This window comes from Rhinolophus hipposideros (genome assembly GCF_964194185.1).
Source record: "Rhinolophus hipposideros genome assembly, chromosome: 3".
NCBI classification, from domain to species: domain Eukaryota; kingdom Metazoa; phylum Chordata; class Mammalia; order Chiroptera; family Rhinolophidae; genus Rhinolophus; species Rhinolophus hipposideros.
In genome coordinates this window covers 24326146-24341258 of record NC_138049.1, presented here as the reverse complement: position 1 = coordinate 24341258, position 15113 = coordinate 24326146, and the positions used below count along the sequence as shown (strand labels likewise).

Here is a 15113-nt window from a genome sequence, read left to right as displayed (position 1 = left end):
TGGGGCATATTCTCATGCCTGCTGAAGGCTCCTTTATAAAATTTTCTTAAAGTGAGAAAGCCCAGTTCGGAAATGTGTATTTTCTGGTTTGATCTTACTGAGTCATGAGAAACTTCTAGTCTTTGGTCCTTTAGCATGCTGTCAGGTTGAAGCAATCTGTCTCAAAGACCATTGTTTTACTTTTTAAGATTCTTACTTTCAGGGACCTTCCTCTATTCACTTCATCTATCAATTCATTCCTCAATTTCCAAAACACTGGTTTATAATAGTAGCTATTAGTGTTTGAGTCCCTAAGGCAGGTCAATAAGTAGCATTTTACACATAGTCTCTTTTAATCTTTTTCACAATCAACGTAGATAAAGAATCCCAAGGAAAGGGAGGTTAATTTAACCAAGTTTCTATAGCTAGACATTCAAATCTAGACTTTTGCTATTTCAAATATGTGCTGTTGACCACTATGCTATATTGCTTCCTGGTAATCTCCGTCTTAGAAAATGTCAGCAGAATCTTGCCATAGTATAATAATATTGGCAACCCACTAAAAATTGTAGGAGTCTTATCCACCTTGGACCTTTAGCGAGGCATTTAGTGGCTGTATGGTGTTTCTACATGTGAAGCAGAAGTATAGATGAATTTCACTTTTTGTGTGACCATAAATTCAGGTGACCATTAGGCATATACCACTTTCTTGGGTGTCTTTATATATTGATACTCAGTTTATCTTTTCTGAGCATTATGCTACCATTACTGGATCTAGAGTTTAGTTTAGCTCCACGTTTCCTTCTAGTAACCCTTTCATTTCTCCTTTGTGAGCCAGTCTTTTTACAGTCTCTTGTTTGACCTCTTTGAGGTATCTGTTCTTTGGCTACCTATTACCAGATGGGCTTTGAGCAAACTAGCCCTTTTGCAAGGAATTGCCACACTACCTTTAACCTCTGACTTGTATGGCTCTTGCAAAATGTATTTGGAATTAGAAGACACATAGACTGATATAGAGATCCTCTCTACTTCCTTTTGGGCTGAGTCAGAGGGCTAAGGCTGGAGTTTAGTAGGCCCTATGTAGACCAAGCAGAAGACTCTGCCTGAGAAGGTGCAGGAATTGATGGGTTGAGGTATCTTAATCCATTTTAATATGTCAGCTAAGCCAAGAAGAATATGGAGGAGGAAGAGGGAAAGGACAGAGTTATCTATGTATTGGCACTTTAAGAATTTCCTTTTCAGTTGAGGTCCAAAAGGAAAACCAGCGCATTTCTCGACCAGGCGTGGTGATCAGACTTCCTTATACATGTATGTCAAAGGAATACTAAAACAACTTCAGTTCACCCTGTGTGTGTGTGTGTGTGTGTGTGTGTGTGCACGCACATACATGCATGCTTGCATCAATAGCACCCATTTGATGAGGTGTCTCCTGTCACACACTCCCCAGTTCCTGCTGTTCACCTGGAAGCAGCCTGGCCACTAAGCTGTCATCATGCTTCAGCATAGAGTTTAGACTTGTAGTGTTAAGCAGAATTCTCTTTGTTTCTAATGTGATCAACAAGCATTCATATATAGTCTTCCCTATGTAGAAGATAGTTCTGCTTTCTTGTAGCTTAATCTCTGGTCCTTTCTATTTTTAATTGCCATAAAAATTTCCCAATTGAAAACATGCTAGCTCTTCTCTTTATGGAGCTTATTACTCAGTAGCATGCACTGTTTTGACAAAGCTGTGCCACTAACCCCATTCAGATAGGAAAGAGGAGGTAAGTGCACTGTTCAACACAGTGAAGGTCATACATGCTTTGCAAAGCTAAGCAAATTTCTATTATGGAAGCTTCTCTAAAATTTATCACTTTGGCCAATATTGAATATCTGCTACATTCCAGTATACTACTTCATATTTAATAATAATGATTCCACCCTGGGTTTAACCTAGTACTGTTATTTATCAGTCTACTAACTCAATGATATAAAACTTTTATTGCTACGTATGGCTTGCAGACTTGTATTTTTGTTTTGTTCTGTTTTGTTCATTTTCCTTCTGCTGTTGGGGTTTGTTTCGCTTCACTAACAATTTCTGTTTTTGCTCTCAGTTGTGTTTAGCATGCCGTAAAGCTGGATGTCCACAAATGCATGACATGATCAAAATGTCCATTACGAAACTCCTCACTGCCCTGTGTCTTCGTGTGTTCCCTGGCGATCAGGGACCTGTGGCTTTTCACAAGGTATTTGATTGGGTCCTTTGAGCCTCTGTCAGAGGTGCAGGACTGAGGCATTTCAAGTATCAATTCTACACTACGAAAGCAAAGGGCATGGGAGGTAGAAATGACACTGGAGATACAAAACGAAGAAATTGAGGAGCTCTTTCCCAGAAACTCAGCCTGCATTTGGACGTGGTATTCTGTTAGCTTCTCAATTCAATGTGCACATTTTAGCACTGCCCCAAAGTAGAAAAAGAAAAACATTCACAAAGTGGAAAATCATTGGCCTTTAATACAGTGGTCACATTTATCATGGAAATGCTCATTCTGTGAACCATACCGTTTTACCAATTCATTGTTATTTCTTTAGAAGATGTGAAGATAACTGAAAAGCTTTTCTTTCTGGGTACCTAAAGATAGCAGTATTGTCAGATTCATGTTCATTTTTATATTTAAAAATATACCCTTTTGTTACATGCAGTATTTATACTCCCAACTTTGGTAGAATGAGCTTCTTAGATGAATCCTTTTTTTAAAAAAAATAAGACTAAACATGCTTACCTTGTCCCTTTATAAAATGCCTCCTGCAATAAGTCATTTCCACCGTTACACCTCCAAACAATAAAAGTGGTACTGATATTAAATGTCAGATAGATTTGGTATTAGGGAAGCTGTTGCCTGTATACAGTACCATATGTGTTCCTTAAAATCTGATTTCTCATATGTGCCCTCTTTCATGGGTCTACAGTGACTGATGTAAGTTTTTAAGGAAGGTTTTATAATGGGTATGGCTCTTGGTATTCAACAGAATCATGTTTATATTAACGTGTGTAGTTCAGCTCTCAAAAGACCTACTCTTTCATCTTTAATGCTTCTAAGACTTCAAATTCCTTGTTAAATTTGAACTTGGGGATCTGAGAGATCAGCTGTTATACAGATTTGGGAGAATGTAAGCTTTAAAGAAAACTTAAGTTCTGAGGTATAGACAGCGCGAGAGTGCCTAATTACACCGTAGAGAATTTGGTTTCATCAAAGTGAAACACCTCACTCATTTAGATATATTTTCAAGACTTTTAAACCATTTTATCACATGCAAACGTAAAGGTCTGTCAGGATTAAAACTCCTTTTTTTCTAAGTATGTTTAAATTGTATCTTCAAGTACATTACAAATCTATGATCATTTGCAAAAATGAATTTAAGGTTAACACGCCCTAAATGGTAGTTTAAAAAATAAATATTTTGCAACTTGCTCTTATTTTTTTCACTTAAAATGAATTAATCTAAGCCAACTTCCAAATACATTTTTGAGGGTTAAGTGCTCATTTGGAATATTAAGCATTCAACAGGAGATATATTAAACTGTTAGAAAATATTTACTTTTACTTAGTTAATTGTACCAAAAAGATTATCATAGAGAGACCTGGCAGAAAACTCTAGCTTACGCAGTAGCAGCAACAAAGGTTAATGTTTAATCTCTCTCCCACCTCAGTTATCAATCATAAAATTAAATTTGCATTTTAGGTGAGAACCCAGTATTTTCATTGTAGATAATCTTGGAGTTATTCCTACAAAAATAATTTAGGTACATTAAATTCCTTCTTTTTCTTTTTGTGGGTCTAAATATGATTGGTAAAATGGAAAGGATAAACACTTTATGGAGAGAGAAAAAGTGGGCAAATTTAAAGCATAAATTTATTGTTATGCCCATCCCTATATCTTCCAGAGGAATTAGAGGCAATAAAGTCTGAAAAGTCATGACATTTATCATCACCATCTTCAAATGTGAGATTTTTTTTTTCAAATTGAAATCTCTCTGTGCTGCAGAAGAGCTTTCTGGGGTTCAACTGGACATTCAGACTCATAAAACCGAAGTAGGCCACAACTGACATTATACTCCCTTAGTAGGGTATGGAACAGGGGACAGACTCAGGACAATGACAGACATTTGTCTTTCACAGCCATCCTCATAGCAATCTAGAGGCTAGTCTCTGGCTCTCAGACGTCCACTTGGGAGCAAGATGAGAGCCACCTCAAAGGTGGGTGCAGTCACTTTGACTTAGGAACCCCATGTTTCAACTGCAGTTGACCCTTGAACCATATGGGAATTAGGGGCACTGCCCACTCACACAATTGAAAATCCATGTGTAACTTTGACTCTCCCCAAACTTAACTACTAATAGCCTACTGTTGACTGGAAGCCTTACCAATCACATACACAGTCGATTAACACATATTTTGTATATGTATTATAGACTGTATTCTTACAATAAAGTAGAGAAAATAATATATTATTAAGAAATATCATAAGAGAGAAAATACATTCATAGTACTGTACTGTATCAATACCGGAAGTTTGAAAAAAGATCCACATTTAAGTGGACCCAGGCTGTTCAAGCCCATGTTGTTCAAGGGTCAACTGTGTATAGGAACCAGTATTTCTGCAATTCCATGAGCACAGCTTGCAGAGTTCTCTCCAAGGACATGGTCAGTGACAATCGTCACCCAAGGAAGCCCAAACCTGTGACTTCCTACCAGGATTTTATAGTTAATTCACAGTTTTCCCAATTCAGATGCAGTTTAGTAATCCAGGGGCATTTTATCATAAGCCACGCTGCCTAGTAACACAGCTGACGTCCACCTTTATCAAGTTTCCAGCAGAACACAGCAAAACAGAGTTAATCCAAGGTCAAACTTGTTTATAGAACAGGAGAAAGGGTTTCATTAATGCTTTCCCCACACTTCATAACTCAGGAGTTAATAAATCTGTTCCTATTTTGCTGTCGAGGGAGCTTTTCTCATTAATTCCCAGCCATCAAAGTTCATTCTAGGTATAATTACTTGGCATATCTGAAAATCACGAAGTTGTATTCTCCTATGATGCTCAGAAGAATAAGCTCCTAAGAGTGATAATCTTTTTGGAAATTTCAAGCTTGAAAATAAATGTTTAAAAACAAGTTCCCAGGGAGTTTAAATATTTGTAGAACCCGTTGATAACTAGTCCTAAATCAGGCTGACTTTCTATTGAAGAGGGGTTTAACCTCCTCTCCACTTAATTCCAAAGCATGTTGGTAATGAACTGATATCTACAGAGCGTGTATGTTGCTCTTATTTCTTTACCAGGTGTGCATTGAGACATACATATGTAGCTGTCACCAGCGTAGTATAAACACTGCTGTGCGGGCAACTCTCAGTCAGATGCTGAGTGACTTGACTTTACAATTACGTCAAAGGCAGGAGAATACGGTGAGCCTTGCGGTATCCACATTTCATCAGAGTCTTGCCCATGTCTCTGTGTAACTGCATGCTGTGTGTCCCACTTCCTACATGCCCTCCACCCCCACCCCTGTGCACCTCCACCCTTGCCAGGGCTGCTCCCTACCGAAACAATAGGAAGGGCTGGCTTGGTTTGGAAGAACACTTACTTATATAAATTAAGCTCTTTGAATATGTGTTTGCTCATTTCCCTCCAAAGCTTTGAGAGTTGTTTTCCCTTACTGTTTCTGTCATGTTTTTAGTCGTTATTTTAAAATTCACTTTTTAAAAATCATTTTTTAAAAACTTGTCAGGTTGAAAATTTTTATATTAACGTATTGTGACATATTAACAAAGACCAGAAGTAAATACAAAATTAATAGCAGTTAATTACATGCTTTGAGGTTTGGCATATGTGTTTCTCTTTGTTAATTAAAAGGTTGTGGCAGAAGGTCTCCTTAACCTGAGGAAAGCTGGATTTGTCTTCTTTCTATCATCAAAGCCTACTGGAGCTTTTTGCTCTAAACTTGAACAGATTATCTAAAATGAACGATCCTGGGGAAAAAAGTAAATGTAATTGGCTTCTTGTATACATTATCATCTGGAAATGGTAATGAGGAGATGGTTCCTCTTCAAAATTGGTGTTTTTTTAAAAAATCTACCTCTGTCATGGCATTGTACACCAGAAGCTAAACATTAATGAATGCCAACTATAATTTTATATATATAATGTGATGGTTCAGTGTGAGGTCGGAGGGATAGTGGATGGGGGGAGGGGGGTTCACAGTATGAGGGATATAAATGATGAACGTCTAAAAAAAAAAAACAAAACAAAAATAAAAAAACAGTTATTGTAGAGGAGTTGTGATTTTTTTTCTTTTGTATTTCTATATTTATCAAGCATTACTTTTATGAATAAATGTTGCTCTTCTAATTAAAAAAAAAAAATCTACCTCTGTAGCAATTCAGTTGAAAATTCTTTTAAAGTCTGCAAGAAGTATTCTAAAATGAACACTTCATTAGTTATTGTTTTAGAATACAGAATCTCAATGGCAGTCTGAAATTTTTCAGAAATTGATTTTACAGAAATTAAGATTTCATGTTTAACTTCAAATATTTCTAATGTTTAACTTCAATTATCTAATTTTCAGAAAGTCGTGGAGTTAAGTGGAACCTTTGAGATTATCTGGTTAAATTCTTTTATTACTCAGAAAACAAATGAGAAAGATGAAACTCAGAGGGATAAAATTGAAATCTAAAATTAATGAGATTATCAGTGAAAGAGCCAGAACTACACCCCTGGTCTCCTAACTGACTTCCAGGCTAAGTTATTAATATGAACTCTGGCAGCCAGTGTTGGAAAAAGCAACACTAATCAGAAAAAAAACAAATACTAGTTTTTTTTCTTTTGTGTTTGCTGTATCCAAAGCCCAACTTTCTATTTAAAAAGTAATGGTTTTAATTTGAGATATTTTTATTATATTAGCTTACTCTTTGTTAAAATTATTTCATTTATGGTAGCATTTTTAATATGGTGGTATAACAATCTTAGTTTAAAAGAAATTCAAATCTCAAAATAGAGAACATATTAAAAGAAAAATGTATTTTTAATGGAAATAAACCTAAGATGTCAAGAATCCTTATATAAACCTAGTCATATGCCATCTTGGCTAAATGACAATATGATGAGGTACTATAATAGTAATGATATCTTAATGTTTTGAGATGAAACATTTAAATAAAACTTTGAAATTTCAAAGTGATTTCCATTATATTAGTCATTTAATCCTATTTTTTAAATTTTAAGTAAGAGAGTGTTAGCTGTCAAGAAAAATGATTCAGCCTTTTAGCTAATGTTGCTCTTTTGTAAGAATGGTAACAAGGTATAGTTGCAGAAATCTAGGTAAAACTGAAGGGTCATCTATCCTTGTCCTGTATACTATGTGGCTACTCAGCCTTCTGGTCCTGTTCATCAGTGACAATTTATTTGGACTCACCTCAACTGGAGGCAAGATCCCAAATTAGGTAGAATATTAGCAGTTCCTGTTATTTCCTTTCTGTTACCTAACTTTCCGGTCCCTAACGACAGCTCCATGTCCCAGAAAAACACTATTCTCAGTATAATATTTGGAGCATTCATGACTTCTACTAGAGAGAGACATAAATTTTGCCACCTAAGAATGGTTATTTTTAAAAAGCTATTAAAGAGGAATGGTCCATAGGAATGGTGAGGTTCCCTCTAAGGAGTGTGTGTGTGTGTGTGTGTGTGTGTGTGTGTGTGTGTGTTCCCATGGGACACTTAGCATTACCTGGGGAAGATGTGTGTGGTGTGTAGTATGGCCAATCAGTTGGAAGACCTTACAGGCTATCTCAGAATTAGGAAGACTTAAATACAATGGAAAGAAGATAAATCTACAATGCAAAAGCATTAGCCTGAAATGTATCTTTAACCTAATGTCTATTCCCACTTAACCCCTACTCCCAGTACAATTTATGCAATTTGATTTTGTATGCTTCAAAAACCTGAGTTACTATTCAAACTTTATTATTGAATTATTTAAATGACAAAAGCCATTGTTAAATTGTGATTTACTCATTTCCAAAAGAAAAAATGCTATCTGTACATATTGAGGGGTGGGTAGGTAGTGGTGGTTCTCCTGTCCTTCAAAATGATTCAGGTGTATTTCCTCCAGAAAATGTTCTAAACTTGTATTTAGCTGTGTGTTGAGCTGTAGACACTGACAAAGAATGCTGCCGTGGAAGCAGCTGAGCTTGCAAATTGATGAACAGAGAATGGTAAAAATAATGTGCCTATAACAAGTGTATAAAAACAAGAACAGCTATATGCAGATATGATACTATATATAGAGAACCCTAAAGACTCCACCAAGAAACTATTAGAACTGATAGATGAATTTAGTAAAGTAGCAGGATAGAAAATTAATATTTGGAAATCAGTTGCATTTGTATATACCAATGATAAAATATCAGAAGGAGAAATTAAAAAAACAATTCCATTTACAATTGCTCCAAAGACTATAAAATATCTGGGAATAAATCTAACCAAAGATGTAACAGATCTGAACTCAGATAATTATACGACACTGAAGAAAGAAATGAAAGAAGACATAAATAGATGGAAACACATTCCATGTTCATGGATAGGAAGAATTAATATAGTTAAAATGTCCATACTGCCTAAGGCAATATACATATTCAACGCAATTCCTATCAAACTACCAACGACGTTTTTCACAGAAATAGAACATATAATCCTGAAATTTATATGGGACCATAAAAGACCCCGGATAGCCTCAGCAATCTTGAGAAATAAGAACAAAGTGAGAGGTATAACGATACCTGATTTCAAACTATACTACAAGGCTACAGTAATCAAAACAGCATGGTACTGGCATAAAAATAGACACATAGATCAATGGAACAGAATAGAGAGTCCAGAAGTAAATCCATGCCTATATGCCCATCTAATCTACGACAATGGAAGCAAGTATGTACGATGGGGTAAAGACAGTCTGTTCAGTAAGTGCTGTTGGGAAACCTGGACAGACACATGCAAGAAAATGAAGCTGGACCACCTCCTTACACCATATACAAAAATAAATTCAAAATGGCTTAAAGACTTAAATGTAAGATCTGAAACCATAAAATATCTAGAAGAAAATATAGGAAGAAACTTCATGGACATTACCCAGAGTAAGATTTTCACTGATCTATCCCCTCGCACGAGGGAAGTAAGAGAAAAAATAAACATGTGGGATTACATAAAACTAAAAAGGTTTTTTACAGCAAAGGAAACCATCAATAAAACAAAAAGGGATCCTACTGAATGGGAAAAGATATTAGCCAATGATATATCTGATATGGGATTAATATCACAAATCTATAAAAAACTTACTCAACTCAACTCCAAAAAAACAAACAACCCAATTAAAAAATGGGCAGAGGACTTGAGACATTTTTCTAAAAAGGACATACAGAAGGCAAGAAGACATATGAAGAAATGCTCAACCTCACTAACCATCAGAGAAATGCAAATAAAAACCACAATGAGATACCACCTCACTCCAGTCAAAATGGCTATCATCAATAAATCAACAAACAACAAATGCTGGCGCGGATGTGGAGAAAAGGGAACGCTAGTGCACTGTTGGTGGGATTGTAGATTAGTGCAGCCACTATGGAAAACAGTATGGAGGTATCTCAGGAATCTGAAAATGGAACTACCCTATGATCCAGTAATTCCACTCCTAGGCATCTACCCGGAGAAATCCAAAACTCCAATTCAAAAATCTGTATGCACTCCTATGTTTATTGCAGCACTTTACACAATAGCTAAGATATGGAAACAACCGAAATGCCCATCGGTAGATGACTGGATTAAGAAACTGTGGTACATTTATACAATGGAGTATTACGCAGCCATAAAGAAGAAAGAAATCTTATCATTTGCAACAACATGGATGGATCTAGAGAACATTATGTTAAGTGAAATAAGTCAGAAAGAGAAAGACAAGTACCATATGATCTCACTTATATGCGGAATCTAAAGAAAAGAATAAGTGAATGAACCAATCAGAAACAATTTTGGGGACAAAAGGAAAAACCGAGAGTTGTTAGATGGGCGGGGGCAGGGGGGGTGGGGATAAGGGGAAAGGTGAAGGGATTAGGAAGCAGCTGGTAACCACAAGATGGCCTCAGGGTTTTCTGAAAATTAATTTGGGGAACTTATTCAATAATGTTGTAAAGATTTTGTTGGGTATCCGATGGACATGTGTCCCATTTGGGAGACCACCTCAGAGATAATGTGGATGCCTGATCATGGCATTGTACACCAGAAGCTAAACATTAATGAATGCCAACTATAATTTTATATATATAAAAAAAAAAACAAGAACAGTACCATGGGATGATTCATGAGGTGTGATAAAAAAAATACAGTGAATGTTTAAATTTAAAAAAAAAATTATGACAGTAAAAGACACATTGCCATTAACCCCCCTCAAAATACTCCCCCTTGCTTTTAACACACTTATCCCATCATTCATGCCACTTTCTGAAGCAGTTCTGGAAGTCCTCTTTCATGAGTGTCTTCAGTTGCACTGTCGTGGCTGCCTTGATGTCCTGAATTGATTAAAACATTTACCTTTCATGGTCATTTTGACTTTGGGGAAGAGCCAGAAGTTGCACAGTGCCAGATTAGGTGCATAAAGTGGATGAGGACATACCATAATGCTTTTATTTGACAGAAATTGCCATACCAGAAGCGATGTGTGACATGGAGCATTGTCATGATGGAGGTTGTAACCATTTGCCCATTTCATGTTAATGCATTGTTCATGATCCATGCTTTACAGCACACTTTAAAACACTCCTTCTCTCAAGCGTAGCTCACACCCAACTGATGGCCCCAAACAAATTGAAACTTGTCACACACTGTTACTAGGGTTCAGTATGCTGCTTCAGGTATTGAAGATCCCTGCCTTTCAGCTGGATGGCACTCAGCAGCAGCATTCCCCGTATTTTTTCATCACTCCTCGTGTATATCTGATAGTTGATTAGCATGAAAATGCCCTCTTGTTACTTCCCATGCTAAGAGGTAGGGAGACTAAAGAGCCTCCTTCCTATTCTCTGCTCAGTAGTCACTGAATTCTCCCTGTAGTGGGAAGTCTAATCTAACTATTAGAAAATATCTTTCCCTTCCCGTTCTTTCTTCTCTCAGCGTTATTTCTCTACCTTGAGTGTTCTGGAGGTACCAATCGACCACCTAGAGTAGTGGGTCTGGTCAGACAGTTGAAAGTTAATGTGCTTCCTATGCTCCCCATAGGAAGCTGGTGCTTCTGATCAGCAGTCATCTTTGGACCTGTATTTTGAAGTCCAGAAACCTGATCCTTTTATGACTAAGAGTTTGTATTCATCAGGTGCCAGTCAGAGTGTAGTCTGTGACCTGGGACAAATTGTTATCTGTGCAAAGGGTTAACTCACATGTTTAGGTAGGTATTACCCCAAGTCATAGCTCAGCACCCTGGAATCATAAACTACACCACGAGGCCTAAACGCCTGGGAAGATGGTGGACTCTTGAATGAATTATTTTTGGAACTGATAAACTCAGTTCCAGATACCATATAGTCTTTTCATAAATACCATGAGTAATGAAACACTATCAAGATCTGGAGGGTGAGCTAAGATGAGTTATCTGAGCTCCAAACACTCAGAATGACATTTTGTTTCCTAGAATTTTCCATTGTCTAAGAGTCGGGAATTTTCTTGCCTGAATCTGCTAATTGTCCTGTGTGTTTCTCTCTTGCTAGATAATTGAAAACCCGGATGTCCCACAGGAATTCAGGAATCAAGGTATTGGATTTGATTTTTGCTGGTTCAGTTTAAAAAGTGGGTAGAAGAATGCCTCCTGGGGGGGCATGGTGTTGGGGATGTAGAGATGAGTAGGTGCTCTCAGAGTAGTTCACCGCTTTCCTTGAAGCTTCTGCTCAGCTTTGCTTTACTTTGTGTGCTTTAACCAGCTGTTGTCTTCCTTCTGTTCTTATGCTCTTTACACCAGCCACACCTATTCCTGTTCCAACTGTGCTAGGGAAATTAACTCCTTATAGAGCTTCCTGTTGGAGGCTGTGGGTTTCTTTGGGTTTTTTTTTTTTTTTTTTTTTTTTTGGTTACTTCATTCTTCATGAAGTCAGGTTTATCAATTGTTAAAATGAGAATTGGATAGAAGGTTGCAGAAACCTGATTGATATAAAGTGCTGTGACACCCAAAGTATGTTTATGAAGCACCAACTTTTTGATATGAAAAATGAGTCATCTCCCAGGGAATCTTGAAGAAGGACAGATATCAAGGTAAGGAACTTTGATTCTGATCCACAGGAAAAGAAAAAATCGAGGTCCACGTATATAATTGACAAGCAGTTTGACTTTTTTAAAAAAAACTGTAGTATTGTTTTCTGAAAGAGGTATGGAAAATTCAAATTATCTGGTTAAAAAATTGAAATGTAAGTTTTTCAGATTTTATTCAGTAATTTAAAAAATAATGGAAAGATCTGCTTTTCTTTGATTTTTTTGCCAGTTAATAATATGGAAACGGGACTGGAGTAGAGAAAAGATGAAAAAGTGGGAAAGAAAGGGAGAGAAGGAAGCAGCTAAACAGCCGCAATTAAGAGAAAATGAGTAAATGAAAGAAATGACAAAGAGAAATACTTTAAGTTATTTCCTAATGCATTGTTTGAGTGTGATATTTTAGTCACATCTTGCTACATTCTTGGGCTGTGGGCCAGAAAGTGCTGTAGCTTCTTTTCTCCTTATGAAGCTCCCAATGATTTGTCCCAACATTTTCCTCCTGTCTTTTCTTCTCTTTTAGCAGTTGCAGTTCCCATAAAATCTTCACTTTAATATAGAATGATTTTATAAACCAGAGAGAGGTCAAAGTCGTCTTGATCAAAGATACATCTTTGAAAAACATGTTAGTAAAAAAAAAAAAAATGGGTGAACTCATTTGAAATTTATCTAAAATTGAGTTTGAGGACGACTTATGGGTTTTATTTATTTGAAACTATGTTTTATCATTGTACATTACCATTTCTCAATTTTTTTCCTGCATTTAAGATCATAAATTCTTAGAATCAGCCATTTCTCTTTCCCCTGCCCTCTTCCAAGTTTACTTTTATTTTTTTTCTACTTTTTAATTTACTTTTATTTATCTTATGCTCTTGCCATTTTTTCTCCATCTTCCTGACCTCATGGTCATTCACTCCTTTATTCATCATCAAATACTTAGCCACATTTGTATAGATCTTTATGGGTTTTTATTATTTAGAAAAAAACAAATGCTTCTACTTATTACTTCACTTGGCCCAAAATTCTGCGAAATTGTTGTTGTTTATCTCATTTTGCCAAAGGGAAAACAGAAGCTTACCCAAACTCATGGGATCAGCAAGTTGTGGACCAGTACTTGGAACAGATTCCAAATTTCAGCCTTTTTCCAGTACCCTCCAATGCTTCTGTGGGAGTGTTGTTGTTGCTTTCTGGACACGAACATGTTTGGAGGGAACTTTTTATTTTTCCTGAATTTGCTGTTGCTCCCGTAAGACTATGTGCTCTAGGATGCTGGACAAATAGTTAAAGGGGGTAAAGATGGTGACCAAGTTGGTCTGCCCTATTTCTCTAGTTTCCTAGTTTGAAAAGCCCACCTTTCTTCCATGCTGCCATATTTTATTTATTTGGGATACAGCTCAAGTCTGCTCAGAACACCCAGAAAATCAAGAGGTCAGAATAAGGGACACATATGTAGTCTACTGGCCTAAATATTAAGAAAATCATTGTCAATTGTGTTGTTTCTTAAACTAACCAAAGTTCCTTTCATTAAGTGTGAAACAATCTATTATTTTTGTTCTGAACTATCTTTTGAGTGTTTTACTTTAGAAAGGAATTATTATATTTAATTCCTTTCTGTGATCATTGTGGTGGCCTGAGGAAGGCTCAGCGTCTGAAAATCATCTTTGCAGTCCTAACGACATCGAAAATGGAGCATGGGAAGGACTGTTGGGGGAGCTTCCAGTGCCGCCTGCCCATGTCTAATGCCTGTAACCTCCTCTGTTTGAAGGGTTGACAGTAGAGGCCCTCTGTGATGACCTTGTCTCTGTGCTTACTGTTCTGTGTGAGAAACTACAAGCTACCATCAAGTAAGTGCCTTCAACGCTGGTGCCCTCAGTCGCCAGTGGTGTATTTCTGAAGTACCTTTTGACTATAGCATTGCTTAAAATTGCAGAGTATAGGGACAACGGTTCCTCCTATTGGTATTCACTTGTCTGTCTGAGAAATATATTCATTGACCTTGGGCAAGCCCACATTACCCAGTATCATTACTGAAAGATATAATTTTCTGATGGTAAAACAATACCTTGCAAATAAGAGTTAGTCCCTCAAACATGATGCTCAATGGAAATGATGTTGGCTAAGAGCTAGTGGATGAGGACTCGTCCTAACCCAGACATGTCCCAGTTATGTGACTCTTAACTGAGTCTTCTCATGAACTATCTTACCTTCCTCCTCTGTTGAATGGCAGACTTGGACTGTGTGGTCTTTTTCTATTTCTTCTAACATTCTCTGAGCCTCTGAGCTCACATGCATATCATTAAAAAGAACACGTTACTCTGACTTTTATATGCTAGTCATTTTTTGCATGCCACTTTAATCAGTGATATTAGTTCATTTAGGTGACGTCGCTGCTCCAACTCTCTATGCAGCAAGTTAATAAGATAACTTATGCATCTATCATAAAGCCAAATGATAAAAGAGCCAAACTTTCCAAGATGAGATGAAAAGTCTCCTCCAGCTACATATGTAGTTCGTTGCAAAATTCTGCAACATAATAGGATTCTGAAGTTCTCTTTGAGTTATAAAAGATACCTTACGTTATTGTTTACTGGTAACTAGAACATTTGATAATTCAGAAAACTTTTATTTGTAGAGTTTTATATGCTGTAATCAGCTGGGAGAAGTAGTCTAGTTACAAATGGGGATGAGGTCTCTCACCTTGCTGAGAATATTCCAGAAAGTTGTTTTTGTTGTTGTTAGGTTTTGTTGTTATTTTTTCTATAAACTCAGGATTGTTTTTAAGCTAAGCTTAGAATTACTCTTAAAAGTTGTTGCCAAA

The 15113-nt window shown here is 36.7% G+C and overlaps 1 protein-coding gene across 3 annotated transcripts in view; it reads left to right on the top strand.

Annotated features, from left to right (window-relative positions):
* The window catches only part of ARFGEF3 (ARFGEF family member 3), a 153476-nt gene that overhangs the window by 65591 nt on the left and 72772 nt on the right, over positions 1-15113 (top strand). For 2 of the 3 annotated variants that reach the window (XM_081045115.1, XM_081045117.1), the window contains 3 exons: positions 5302-5424; positions 11764-11806; positions 14061-14139. In XM_081045115.1, coding sequence (XP_080901241.1) covers positions 5302-5424; positions 11764-11806; positions 14061-14139 — 245 coding nt within the window. The remainder of the gene's footprint in view (positions 1-5301; positions 5425-11763; positions 11807-14060; positions 14140-15113) is intronic. The other variant, XM_081045116.1, reaches the window with a different exon arrangement.